The 14,396-nt window shown below is 36.0% G+C and overlaps 1 protein-coding gene across 3 annotated transcripts in view; it reads left to right on the top strand.

Moving 5' to 3' along the window:
* MOSPD2 (motile sperm domain containing 2) overlaps nt 1-14,396 on the top strand; it is a 33,401-nt gene that overhangs the window by 1,758 nt on the left and 17,247 nt on the right. For 2 of the 3 annotated variants that reach the window (XR_014947247.1, XM_015886710.3), the window contains exons 3-7: nt 7,736-7,891; nt 8,610-8,696; nt 10,388-10,542; nt 12,853-12,913; nt 14,175-14,213. Coding sequence is in view for 2 of the 3 variants with exons in the window: in XM_015886710.3 (XP_015742196.3) it covers nt 7,736-7,891; nt 8,610-8,696; nt 10,388-10,542; nt 12,853-12,913; nt 14,175-14,213 (498 nt within the window). In the remaining variant the exon portion in view is untranslated. Of the gene's footprint in view, nt 1-491; nt 584-7,735; nt 7,892-8,609; nt 8,697-10,387; nt 10,543-12,852; nt 12,914-14,174; nt 14,214-14,396 lie in introns of all 3 variants that reach the window. The other variant, XM_085550498.1, reaches the window with a different exon arrangement.

Genomic DNA, 14,396 nt, shown 5'->3' with positions numbered 1-14,396 from the left:
TGAAAAATCTGCCTCCCTCCTATTGATAAGCTCCCTTCCTTCAAGTACCCAAAAGACTGCAGTGAGATCTCCCTGGAGCCTTCTCATCTTCAAGCTGAACAAGCACAACTCCCTTAGCCTGTCTGCATAGAAGTGTTCAGGACCTGTCTTTAGAGGAAGCTGCCTTGCCTTGAAGCGCTTTGAGACAGTTCCTGCTGAAAGGGAGTGTTGCGTCTTAGCTTGAGCTACCCCTTAGAAACCTGTAACTAACTCCGTGTACCTCCACGCTACTTAGCTGTTGCTCTAATGAAGCCTCTGTTGGGCTGGTTGTTAAGAATCGTTAAAATAACATGTTACTGTTGCATGGGAGACTATAATCCTCTCTGTGATGTTTTGAACACACACTTCCTTAGTAAGTCCTTTTTTGCATTGTGATTTAGGGCTCTTATCCCTTTCAAGAAAATGAGATTATATTTTTTTATTATTTTCTTTAATCCGTATCTAACATTTAGGAATGCTACAAGCAAATTAATGATGTCACACCCATTTGAAGTATGGAAACCACAAGACTTCAGTGTGTTTATGGTCCTCCTGTCTTTATCGTGTATGTTCTAAAATACATATATATATATTAATCTTTCCTCTTAGTTGAAAAGAACTGTGAAGGGGCTTGGATACACGCAACTTTCTGTGTTATAAAGGTGCAGTTGATTGCTGGATATTCAGCAATTGTGATCTCCATGAAAAAAGTGAAGGTGCTGTCAAGGTACCCTGAGAAACTGATTCATTCACAGAAAGTTCAGTGTGGCAGTAGAATAGTGAGCGTCTATAGAGTGAATCAAATTCCTTTTTCAGGTAAGCTGCAAGTGATGAAACTTGAGAAAAGTTTTCATAACACAGGCATTGGAATACACTGCCCAGGGAAGTGGTGGAGTCACCGACCATGGGAGTGTTCAAGAAACGTTTGGATGTGGTGTTGATGAATATGATTTAGCCGGGAAGTATTGGTAATGGTTGGACTAGATGATCTCCTAGGTCTTTTCCAACCTTGATAATTCTGTGATTCTGATTCTAGGAAGTTACAGCTTCATCTGTTTCATTCTCCTTCTGAGGAAAGCGGTGGTCCTGATTATTTTAAGACTGTGATTGTGTGATAGTAGGAAAGAGTCACTTCTTGAAACTCGTAGTTGCTGGATTCCCCTCACACAGGCAGGTTTTCTATGTTATGCATATGCCGTGGTGGTTTGTAGTAATGTGTATTGTGAAATGAAAAGGTATAGGGCCTTTGAAAGTCCTTAGTTTGATTGAAATCATTCATTGGCAGAGTACAGTGTTTTAGATTAAAGCAGACTATGTTGAAGTTTATAGCTGATACAGAAAAGTCTTTTATTAACTGCCACAACTAATACATGGAGGAATATCTCACATAAAAGTTACATCCACCTTAAACACTACAATCTCGACTTTTCCCATTCTGCCTTGAAAATTGCTATTTTCAAATAAAAGCTCTAGAAATCCATTTCTTGGATTAAACAGCTGAGCAGCTGTCGCATTTATGTGACTAAGTCAAAGAATCCTTCTAATGGTCAGATACAGTTTGGAAGTGTATGAGAACCTCAATGGCTCACCTCCACAAAGTTTGCGTGGGGAGCTTCTTGTTGACATTGCTGAACTTATGGCCTTTGAATCACAGAATCACAGAATTATCAAGGTTGGAAAAGACCTAGAAGATCATCTAGTCCAACCATTACCAATACTTCCCGGCTAAATCATATTCATCAACACAACATCCAAACGTTCTTGAACACTCCCATGGTCGGTGACTCCACCACCTCCCTGGGCAGTGCATTCCAATGCCTGACTACCCTTTCCGAGAAGTAATACTTCCTAGGAGGAAAACTTGGCCACTGTGAATCCTCCTTCAGAACAGTATTTTATGTTAACTGAGGTCTTGAGTTACATGATTGTTTGCTTTTTTTTTCCCCGTTGTCCGTGGTGAATTTTGTCTGTATTTGGAAGACAAAACTTCAGAGCATGTGAAGAATGTTTTTCCTAGTAGCAATTAAAGCCCTTGAATTTCAGCATGTGAAAGTGCTTCTTAGTGCTGTCTGTGGTAGGCAGTGTCTTATTCTGGCAGTCTGGGGCCCAATTTCTATTCTGTCTGTTTGGATTCTTTGTGAGAGCTGATAAATGTAAATGATCTGGGTGGTGACAGGAACAATGAAAAAAGAAGATTATTGTCCTGTACTGACTGGTACTGGCAGTGTTTTCTAGCAAACAGTTTTCCCTCATTCTTCAGCGGATTTCACTTGTTAAAGGATCTCTGAAACTACATTTTGTTCCTGGAATATTAATTTCCATTTTAATCTTCAACAGAAATTATTTGCAACTTCAAGCCAATGGCAAAGTGTATTCTGTAAAATCAAATTGGTCAAATGCAAATAGAGTTTTTAGGATGCATATGCCAATTGTGGTGATGCGACTTGTTGAAAACTGTTAGGATAATGTTTTGAATACCTTCCTTTCTTTATGCTCTGAAAAATTCATTTTCACAGATTCTTGGCTTTAAGACTGAGGAGTCTTGGAAGGGTGAGACAGGAAAATTGTAAGGACAAGTTAGCAAAGAGACTTGTATAGAATGTTGTGATATTGATGCTTAACCTTCCTATTGAAAGTAAATTTTATGATCACTGAGATTGCTGGAAGTTTAAACTTATCTCTTTTGGAGGCAGATATTTTATTTATATCTTGTAGTTTTATTTTGTTGAATTGGAACAGCTCCTTTTTGGGTGGAAGTGATTTCGTTTTCCTCATCCCAGTCCTTGTGTGGCTGCAGACATTCCTAAACTGCTTTCAGCCTTGCTGATTTCCTCACTTAACAATTGAAGGCAGAGATCTGTGTGGTTAAAGTACTTAAAGTGTTAGAAATCAAAAGTCAATTACAGTGGGTTTCCTCTTCCTGACCATAGCCAGGGGAATCATTATGACGGTTTCAGATACAAGACTTCTTGACTGAAATATCATTTAGAACACTGTTAGTTAAACTGAAAGGCTTGTTTACTGCTTATTCTAATTCTTTATCGTAACGAAGTATTTTTTGTTGTGGTTTTTCCTTTTTCTTGTAGGTACGTAGTTGCCGTCCCTAATTCTTGGCCTTGTATATGACTTCTATCTGGAAAAGATGTTACAGAATAGAGCTGTTCCCAGAGGGAAGACTCATTATTAGAGACTGTAATTTATTAACTTCTCTAGGATATCTTAGTGTGGAACTTAACTGTACTGCATCTTTTTCTGTCTCATATTTTCGAGTCTTGTATTTTTTCAGTTCTTGTTGAATCTTGTGAAATTTCGTTCACTTCTCCTAAAAATACCCCAAGAAAAAACATGATGCAGTTTTATCTCCTGGTAAGATAGATGAAACTCACACATAAAATAAAAAGTGAATGTTGTGGAGGAACTTGTTTCTTTGGCTTTACATGATTTTTGGAGTTGTAGTGGTTTTGCGTTATTGTAGTAGTAGTGGTAGTACAGAATCTTCTGTCTTGGAAGATGATAATTAAATAATAGTTTCACCTTAGTTTTCTCAACTTGAAGACAGCACCTATTAGTAGGGAGGGATGCATCCCTAACAAATAATGTAAATCAGAAGGCTGCACTTAGACAAGAAAAAAGGAAGCTGAGTAATGGGAAGATATGGCTTGTCAAAATGAGTTTTTCTTCTCTCCTGTTACCTCAGATGTTCAATGAGAAAATAAAAGTGTTTTCAAGTCATTGCCTTTTTTAAAGGGTTAAGTAAGATCATGAAGCTTGAAACCTTAGAAGTTGTTTGTGGGATTTGATCTGTCTTTTTTTCCTCTTTCGGTTTCCTGGAGGCTTGTTAGTTGTGAAAATGAACAGAGCTAGTTTTGATTTCCTCTCCTTGCTTTTTTCACTGTTTTAAACCATACTTTAGATATCTAGTGCTCTCTGGTAAAAATCCAATTTGCTAAGCAGTACATGCTTTCTCTTGCTTTTCTGGATCTGAGCTTGGTTAGTCACTAAACAACTCAGGAAAAGATTCTTGCCATGTTCCTGCTTTGCCTTTTCCACTGGTTGTGGGGCTCCTCTGCAAGATAGTGGGGGTGACCCTATTAAGCTGAAGGAGAAACCAGGATTCCATGCTTATAGACTGTTTTATTAACTATGAAATGTTCGACAAGAGCTTGGTACTGTTGCTGAATTTGCAGCTTTTGTTAACTGAAGGAACTGCGAACGCTGTTGCTTGGAACACTCCTCACTTTCCTTGAGGTTAAACAGAAATACCTTAGAAAACGTTGATTATGGACTAAATTGTAGAGATGCCCTTCTTCCTGAGTAGAAGATGACTAAACTCAGTGGTGGTAGCTCTGCAGGTATAAGAAGTGAAGTGTTTAACTTGCTAGTAGGGGCAAAAAAAATGAAATTAAACCATAAATACCATAAATAGGTGTTGACAGGTGTGTTATGTGGTTGGTCTTGGAGACTGTGTCCGAAGTAAGATACTTCAATTTATAGTTCCATTTGAGTTTCCATTTCAGTGCCCCTCCACTTCTGTTTCATTTTGTCTTATTAACTGTTGCAGTGCAGATCGTATGTAAACTGTATGTTGAAAACGAGAAAGATCTACTTTCTTTCAATATATTCTGCTTTGAATCCAGCAATTTCTAATAATTCAGTAACTGCATTTAAATGTTGCGTGATTAACTTGAGTTTATAAGCGTCCTGATTCTTTGACAGCATTGTTTGATAGAAAGTTTCCAAATAGAGTTAGGGGCAAGATACAGATTTAAAGAGCAATTCCTCCCTTAAATTGATGTACTTCCAATGACTGGATTACTGGAATGACTTCACGTCACTGTTCTATGCGTAATATATTACATTTTTATTTTGGATTCACAAACTCATTCTAAATTATATTTATTTTCTAGCAAGAGTTGGATAAATCAGGTAAGGTTAAAACAGCAGTCAGTACTCATATGGCTCTATCAAGTCTTGCTGTGTTTCCCTGACTGAAATAAAGGCGTTCTACAAGTGCATGCTGAGGCCAAATCTTACTGGTTGCTCCTGATTTGGAGTTAAATTCACACTGTGTGCCACCTTGTTGAGTTTAGTGGCTGAAGAGGGTGGGAGGAAACTCACTTTTCTGCTTTCCTTGCCCATCAATCCTGCTTTCTTTACCTTTTGCTTTTGAAAGTTTGTGGTGTTTTCTATGTGCGTCTTCCACTTTTGTTTTTGAAAAGTATGAATTAAAGTTGAATTTCTATTTTTTCAATATTATTTCAGTCCAAAGTTTGGGAAAAATCTGTAAGTGGCCCAGAAATGAGTGTTCTGAGGCACCTTCCACATAATATGCAGACATATTTATTATTTGATACAGTATGCACTGTTTAGTCGTTCTTTTGACAGTTGTGCTCCCAAATATATAATGAGTGCAGAAGGAGCCTTAGAAAACAGTGTGAATCCTTCTAGCTTCTGCTTTGTGGTGCATGTACTTTGTTCTTCATTTACACAATACTTAAATCCCCTTTACGAATAGGATGTATATGGAATGGGTCTTGGACAAGCATTGTGCTTATTCATAGCGGTTGTACTTAGTTGTAAGCTATTGCACTAGACATGTAACACTGATGTGAACTAAGTGTTTAGTATTTCAGAGCCCTGGTTTGCTGTGGCTATGAGTAGTCATAAATGGTACAGATAGCCAGCATGGCATATTCAGTAAGTCCATGGCAGAGGGCCAGCTAATACTCCAAGGCTAAGAGAAGCCAGTACTACTCTTACTGTAGCTCAGGGTGGATCTGTCAGTTTAGTTACTGTATATCGTAGTATCTTTGAAGGGGATTCGGACTGAATACCAGACGATGATGTGGAATCTTTCTACCTTTTTCACTTTTCAAAACTTGATTTAGTTGCCTGTTTGAATTGCTATGGTGTGAGCTGGAGCTGGTTTCTGCAGGTCACCTTTCTTCTTTCTGTAACTTGAAACTAGATACTGTTAGTCTTTCTCAGGCAAAACTGACCAAACCATAAATCACTTCAGGAATAATAAAGTTTCAAATGAGCGGTTTAGACTTTGCAGAACTAAATATGCAAAATCTTTGCAACTATTTCTGCCTGTGGGTGATCTAGATCCACAGAGAAGTTGAACAGCATTTCAGTCTTTCATGTGTTGGGTACTCAGACCTGTATTTTGTCAGAATACAGGGAGTAAGTTGTCTGATGCGATTATGGAAATGATCAGAGGAGGAACTGAAAGAGCTTTTAGTAGGTGAGAGGCTGAAGGGTGGAAAGGAGCAGGAAGGGAACTAAAGAAGAGGGATTTGACTCTAAGCTTGGCTAAGGAACAAGGTAAGGTGGTGGGATGGGGTCCAAGGAAGCAAACACTTGAAACATAATGAAGAGGAAACTGAGCAAGTAATGTATGTGAAAAGCAGTTAGATGTAAAGTGGGGGGGGGGGGGGGGGGATGCAGCTGCAATCTGAGTGGATGTATGCATTTAAAATGCTTACATATTCTTATATTTTAAGTTGATTGCGTAGCAGTAAACTAAGAATATGAATTAAAATATCAGTCAAGTAAGTTATATCTTTACAATTATCTCAATGGAATTAAAAATATTAGCAGAATGTAATATTCTTTTCTTAGCATGTTCTCCTCTGAGTTAAGGTTTCTGATTGAAGTAGGTATCACTTGCAGTTATAAATACTTAATTCAATTGTGGTGGCTCTGCCTAAAAGTACTTATTGCTGCTGAAGAGCAGTTTTCAACTATGTGCAACAGTAACATCTAATTAAGAGCCATTGTTAAAATTTCTCACCCCAAAAATAAATGGGATAAATCACTGACCAGTTCAAGTCAACAATTAAAAGAGCTTATGAGTTTTGGTGATCAGCAAAGAGATGCTTATCAGTGTTTGTTGCCTTCAGAAGCCTGTTTCAATTTTCTTGTTTCATTTACGTTCCAATAATGCAGATTGTATTGTGAAAGAGGAACACTGAATTAAAAATGGAGGTGGTGTTCTTTAAGCATACCTACAATAAAAGGAGATTTGCTTTTGCATTTTTGTAACAAACTTATCTGTTAAAAAATAAAACAGCAACAACAAAAACCAAGCTGTGAATAAATAGTGGTAATAAAGAGTAGAAGAAGCTTCTGTTTCATCCTAAGTGCTTTATAAAACATGTTAACCTGTTGTTAATGTGATATGACTATGAGGCTTGAGGATTTTGAACTGCTCTAGAGTTGCATGTACTTTGCTTTCACTAAAGTAACAATCTATGCCAAGTATAAGATGTAATCTTTTTAAAGAAATGTGATGATATATAATGTACAGTCAAAAAGAGTCATTTTTATATCTGTTCTGACACGTCTTGGTCTCTCATCCCGATGCCAGACAGCTGGTACCCACCGGTACAAAGACTGTGTGCCTGCTTATGTGTTAAGTATAGAAGCTTGGTTTTGACTTGGAAAACTGTACTTGTCTCCCCTATCTTCTTGTTGTCTGATGTTTTTTTGGTTTGAGTAAGGATCACAGATTGTTTTTGTGAGGGTAATCTGGTAGTGTTTCTAAATATCTTCTGAGTAGATAGCATGAGAAGTTAATAGAAAGCTTTTACCTGTTAAATTATGAGACTGAAAGAAATCCTTTATATTTAGTGGGATTGAAACATTACAAATCTCCTTTTTGTGTATTCATTGCAGATGCTATAATTCTTACAATCATTATTTTATTTGCTAGATAAATCAGATAAGTACGATTCTAGAGATGTGGAAAGACTTCAGCAAGACGATAAATGGGTTGAAAACTACCTGATTTGGCGTCATGATGTTGTGGATGATACGTTAAAGATGATCGACGAAAGCTTTCAATGGAGGAAAGAATATACTGTTAATGGTAAGCTGTGTTGAATAATTCCTGTGACGGCATATGTTGCTTTCATTTTGAACTACATTTAACCTCTGTATCTAGTTTCTTTAATGCTCTTACTCTTGAAGATTGTGTAAATACCATGGAGTGCTAAGCAGTGACTTATTTTTTTTAACCCAGTTTAGAAAAATAAATGGAAAAAAACAACGAAGGTTTGCTGCTTTTACCATCAAGCTGTACTTCCATATGTCTGTTGCAATGGGAATAAGGAAAGTAGCTATCTTGTTTTCTTTGTGTAGTTGCAGAGGCTCGACCTCTACATCCCCCACGACTAAAATGGACCTCAAAATAATAGTCAGGTCAAGCAATGGCTTGATACTCTAGGTAGAACAGGTGTGATTTTTGTTTTGTGGGAGTGTTTTGTAGATGAACTTCACAAGAATGTACAGTCTGATTTAAGAAAGGATAAAGTAAGGCTGTAGATATGGGCCTAAAACTAAACATTTGCAGTACTATTTATTCTTCTAAGTCTTATTCATGTTTCTACCTAAATCATACTGTGAAGCTTGAGCAGGAGAAGGTAGTAAAATTCTCAAATTAGCCCAATTTTTCTTTATTAAGTTTGCAAGTGCCTTGGAAGGATGCTTACAAAGACCTTTGTATTTTGTTGATGGATTTTTGCACTTTTAGCAGAATTGTGATTATTAATCTGATTGCTGAAATAATCTTTCATTTGGCTTTGCAGACTTGTCTGAATCCGTCCTTCCAAAATGGTTGTTTGAAAGTGGTGCTCTCTTTCTGCATGGATATGATAAAGAAGGCTATAAATTATGTAAGTAACACAAAACATAATCAGTCATCCTTTATTACTTTTTTTTTTTTCCTAAGCATTTTAGCAGCATCTGTTTTGGAAAATAAATGATTTGAAAGTACGAGGAGGAAGGTATGGAGAACTGTCTTTACTAAAAGAGATTAGGAGTTGAATAGTTTCTATTTCAGGGATCTGTTTTGTCAAGAACTTTTATCTTATCCATGTAAGTCATGAGTGCTTTATGAACAATTGCTATGTTGTTATGCTTCATGATTTTTGTATAGCCTCTCAAGATAACTAATCAAGGATAAGTAGTGATGATGCATTTTTATAGTATGTACTTAAGAAGCTGAACATGATTATACTGGTTGGTTCAATTTGGTGACGTTGGGAATTGAAGTAATAAGATGTAACATATTTTGGTGGTTGGACTGAGGAAACTGCAGAACTGTCTCATGACAAGCATATGCAAATCAGATCATTGAATAACACCTTTATTTTATGGTCACTGATAATTAATCTCTCAATTTCCCACACCCAGTTGTTTTTTGCCAGGAATGTTAATTGTTGAGAATATCTCAGCATGCAAATTCAGGTTGCATAGCAGCTAAGAGTTACCGGTTAAGTAGCACTTGAGCATATGGCACAAGAAACATCACTCAATTTTCATTATTATCAGAAGTAGGTGTTTTTTAACTATATAGAAATTCTTTGAGAAGTGTTACTTTCATGAGAGTTCTGCTTTGAACAGAGGATCTTTCTGAAGTTTGAGAATCCCATCAATATGTTACACTTAAGTCTTTTTATTTTATTTTTGTATGTATAGAAAGTGGAAAACTTTCTTCCATGCAATTCACAGAATGAACTTAAGATAAGGAAGTAAAAGACATTAATAAGCAAAATAATAGTACGTTAAGTAAAACTTTTCTAGGCTTCAGGGAGAAAAATATTAGTGCATCCACAGTTGTTTCTAGGACTTGTCTATTTTTCTGTTGAAGAGGTACTGAAAATGAGTGTTTTTCATGTTGGACCTCTTGAATACTTCTATCACTTCATTATATAACCAGTCGTTTGGTTTCAGGCATTCTTATGAAATCTGTTACTTGGAAATCAGCTTCTTACAAGAGAAACTTGTCTCTGTGTGAGTCATTTATTATTCCAGAAGAATAAGCATCAGGCTTTTATTTAAGTGACGTTACTCATCTTCTGGATTTCTTGTCTTTTTATGTAGTTTACAATAATGTGTATATAGTTTTGTTCAGAACATGCCAACTTCAACAGCATAGAAAATTTAAGCAGAAATCGAAGCGAAATGTCAACCACAGCAATACTTGGAATACATACAGGTCATGATAGCTGAGGAGTACATGAATTTAATTTTAAATAATGAATTAATTTCTTTGATAAGCAGTAGAAGCCTTTAAAAAGTACATGAAGAGTGTTTTTCTTCTCTACTCTTCCTTGTTTTCTGTAATGCTTGGTTTTTGTCCTTTTAATACAGACGATGCGAGAAAATAGGGGAGAAAATAAATATGTAGTTATTCCTATGACTGTTTGGTGTCACCATAGAATCTTTAGAAGTGTAAAGTACAGTCACTGAAGCATTGGTAAATTTCACAGTGCATCCATGTAGTTATACAAATAATGGTTTCTGTTAATTTTGCTTCCTTGTTTCACTTTTTGTGTGCTTCTTTTTCCTTTCTCCTCACCAGTTTGGTTCAAAGTGAAACTTCATGTAAGGGACCAAAAACAGCAACTTGATAAAAAGAAACTTGTAGCTTTCTGGCTAGAACATTATGCCAAGAGAGATCATGGAAAGCCCTTAACAGTGGTATTTGACATGGCTGAAACTGGAATCAGTCACATAGTAAGTATGCTCATTGGGTTTTTGTTCTGCTTGCTTTTTGAATTATTTGAATGAACTACTGCAGAGTACCTGCTTTAACAGGGGAGTTGGGCTTGATGATCTCTGGAGGCACCTTCCAACCACTGCAGTTCTGTGATTCTGTTTCTCCATAGCAGAAGATTCTCTGTGGTGTCCTTTAAACCTAAGTAAAATGGCAGTTGCTCACAGCAGCAATGCGTAAGGCTTGTTCCCGTAACATAAGCAATTTCTGAAATTCTTTATTACATATTAAAATCTGTTTTAATATTATGTGCTCCTGTATATAATATTATATTCAGTGCGCTACACTGAAAACTTTTAATTTGATAAATGACTGAGTCAAAATGATTCCTGTGCAATAGTTACTTATCAGATTGGTTGGTCAGTTGTTTTGGATGACAGTAGCAGAACATAATTTTTAAGCACCCAAAAGGCAGTAGTCTGAGCTCTCTTTTGTTGTGAATGTAGTTGTAGCTTTACCTTCAGTAGTTCAGGCTTCATTGTTTTCTTTTCTCAGCGAAGCAAAATCTGTCAATAGTGAGGGATGGAAAAATGTGGTAATGGTGAAGTACTCAGACCCGTGGATGCAGTAGCTGAGATCTTTGAGAATGAGGATCTGTTCTGAAAATAACATTTTGAGTAACTGCCTGTGGAGTCCTGTGGTGTTCTATTCAGCTTAATTCATCAGAGCAATTAATATTCTAGAAGACACTTTTTTAAGAAGACAGTTATTTATATAAGTGTGGGATAATTTAGTTTTGCAATTTAGAGTTGGAGGTTTTTACCTGTGACTTGAGAACAGCAAGTGCAGTTCATAAGTCTTCCATGGCACAATCTCACTTTGCTAGGGATTGTTTTTAATGTCAGTTGGTAGCCCCATAGAGTATTTGATAAATTTTATCCTAAAAGAGCTTGAGGTTTTAATCTGTTTTCCAGCAGGTTTTTCATTTGCTTGTCCGATTGTTGCTATAGCCTCATCTCATATGTCAGCTACTCTCATTGGTATGCAGTCAAGTAATTCTGATGGTTCATGCCTTGTTGCAGCATTTCGGGTAACTAGAGTTGATGTGGTTATTAAATTCTCTGCTCACATCTAAATTCTTATGTGTGAACTTTCATCAAAATAATGGATTCAACCTCCTTATAGCTGATAGTATTGCTTTTGGGTACACAGCAGAAGTGAGAGCAGTGTGCTTGTTAATGCACAGGAGACTCTAATCATTACTTGACAATCTATCACTGTGTTTATGCTGTTAAGTGATAGATATTGTTTTGGTACCGGCAACTACCAGTTGAGATAAATACTTCTGCAAAATGCTATCTTTTGCCTCCAGAGATATCTGAGCTTTCTGTTGCTTTGTAATTACTGAAGCTACTAATCAGGCTTTCAGTTTGTTGACAGTCTTCTTTACAGTAGTTATTTATTTATTTTTTGTTGCTTTATCTGTAAATGTTGTAGTAGTGTGTTTATATCACTTTGGAAGTCCATTCTCCATGGTATTTTGTTGTTCTAATGAGAGGATCTTAGGTATTGTATCAATACTGCATTTTACTTTGCCTTTGGAAGTCTCCTTTGTTCTGGTTATTTCTGTTAGAATTACTAGGGAAAACAGAAGCACTTATGGTTTTCCACCTCACCCAAGTATTGTGATAAGGTATGCCTCACAGTATCATATATATCTCTCTTTTTTACCCTTTGCTGTGTTACCATTACAAAATCTGGCTGTAATATCAGTGACTCAGTTGCATCGTTTCTGCCCTGTTCCCCGTTGGATGGGAGCATCCTTAAAATGGGTGATATGTAAGCAGCTTTGTTGCCTGCTGCCTCTGACTGACTTTCTCTTGTAGATTCTGACTGCACTTATAGATTGAACAATGTGTAAGTTAAGTTATTCAATAGAAATTTCATTGTGTTTAGCTCTGATTCTTAAGGCTTTGAAAGCAATCTATCAAGCTGCTCTAGTGCTAAAGGTTTATTTTTCTGCTGTTTCCTGTATACTTTAAATTCCATCCATACTCCGTGGTAGTTTAGACAACAAATTGTTGTGTTGATAACAAGCCTGCTAGCTTCTTCCTTGCATCATAAAGCTAAGCTTGTTTGTCCATAATCCTGCAAAAATTCAACAAGGTGCAAAGCATTGCACAGAGAATTTGGATAATGTTTGTAATACATATAAAACTGGAGTACAGATGACTAAAATATATTTATCTTGTATTACTCAAGTGCTTTATCTTAACCAAGTTTGTATTCTAATATTTTGATTTAGGTTACTTGCTCTGTTTTTATTTTAGGACTTGGACTTTGTTCGTTTTATTGTCAACTGTTTTACAGACTATTATCCGAACTTCCTTAGTAAGTATTGTATGTGAGATACGTTAGACTTGTATAACAAGAGGAGTTAAGAATATCATTAGTGGTGGGGGAGAGTTTTGGGTTTTTTTGTATTCTTGCACGCACTTTATCTTGTTTTCAGAAATGAAAGATTTGTCCTTGGAATTTAGTGTTTCGATCATAACAGAAGATGAGATTTTTAGATAAAGCTGAATTGCATGGAATGTTTTAACACTATAGATTCAGAATATATTTGTGCTTGTAAGAATCAGCACAACTTTAAAATCTGAAGTTTATTTTCAATACATCTAAAATCAGCTAGCTTTTTGTGATATACAAACAATTTGTTTTGTACTTATGCACATAGAATTGAATGAACCTTTTTATCCCTTAATTCCTTGTTAAGTGGATAGTTTTGGAAACATGTCTAACAACTGGTGTCCTTAAAGAGTCTTCAGGGAACAAAAGACTGACTTTAAAAAATCCTCAGTAGCCACAGTGTGCTTTTTCAGAATGGGGTTATGGCACATTTGCATTTAGAAAAAACCCCCATATGTGCCTGCTTATTTCTTATGAATAGATGGAAACTAAATCATTTTTGCAAGCTCATAGTGAATTTTAAATGTTATGCAAAGATATCTGTGAATTTTGAAGCTCTGTAACAGTTACTGCTTAAACACTGAAAATTAGGTTTCCATTTGCTGCCAGAAGTTTGATCATTGACTGAAATTTGACATAATATTTTTATGTTATTTTTGACATTTTAGAAAAATACTTGGGGGTGTTTTTGAGTCAAAATGTTAAGTTTTTCAAGCTCCTCTCCTAACTTGAAGTCTGAGAACAAGCCTAAACTAGCAAAGGTTCTTGCTAATTTTTTGGGAAGAGGAGATGCTGAATATACCTGTTAATCTTAGTTTTCTTTTCCATTAAGTAGTTATTTTTCTATATCAGGGTAAATTCGTACCTTTCCCTGCCTTATTTGTTACAATTACTTACTAGTAACAATATGTCAGAAAAGTATTAAGTCAGATAAGTCTGTAAATCATGGAATTCTACCGTTTTTCTTCTCTTTCATGTAAAATACCTACTGTCTTTCTATAGTGATAGATACAGCATGTAAAAAACAATAAACAAATTGCTTCCGCAAGGAAGTAAAATTAACACTTTAAAAAAAAAAAAAAAAAGAGTATTTCTCTTTCTGTCTGACTATTATGGCTGCACTTCATGTTAAACAGAGAAATACATACATTTGGTATTCAGATTATTTCCTTTTCTTTTTCAGCAAAGATAGTGATCTTTGAAATGCCATGGATAATGAATGGTAAGTCAGTTGTTGTTTTTGTTGTTTTTTTCCCCCCAAGATGGCAACTTAAACCTAGCATAAACAAGAAGCTTTTCCCTGCTTTCTGTTTTAGCTAAGTGGTGAATTTGTAAACCTATTACATAGTTAACACACCCTCTTTCTGTCTAGCATTTTATCTTGGTTTATTCTTTAAATGGAGCT

This window comes from Coturnix japonica, chromosome 1 (genome assembly GCF_054131305.1).
Source record: "Coturnix japonica strain WE chromosome 1, WE-NBRP24, whole genome shotgun sequence".
Taxonomy (NCBI): Eukaryota; Metazoa; Chordata; class Aves; order Galliformes; family Phasianidae; genus Coturnix; species Coturnix japonica.
The sequence above is the reverse complement of the archived record's forward strand: the minus strand, read 5'-3'. Positions and strand labels throughout refer to the sequence as shown.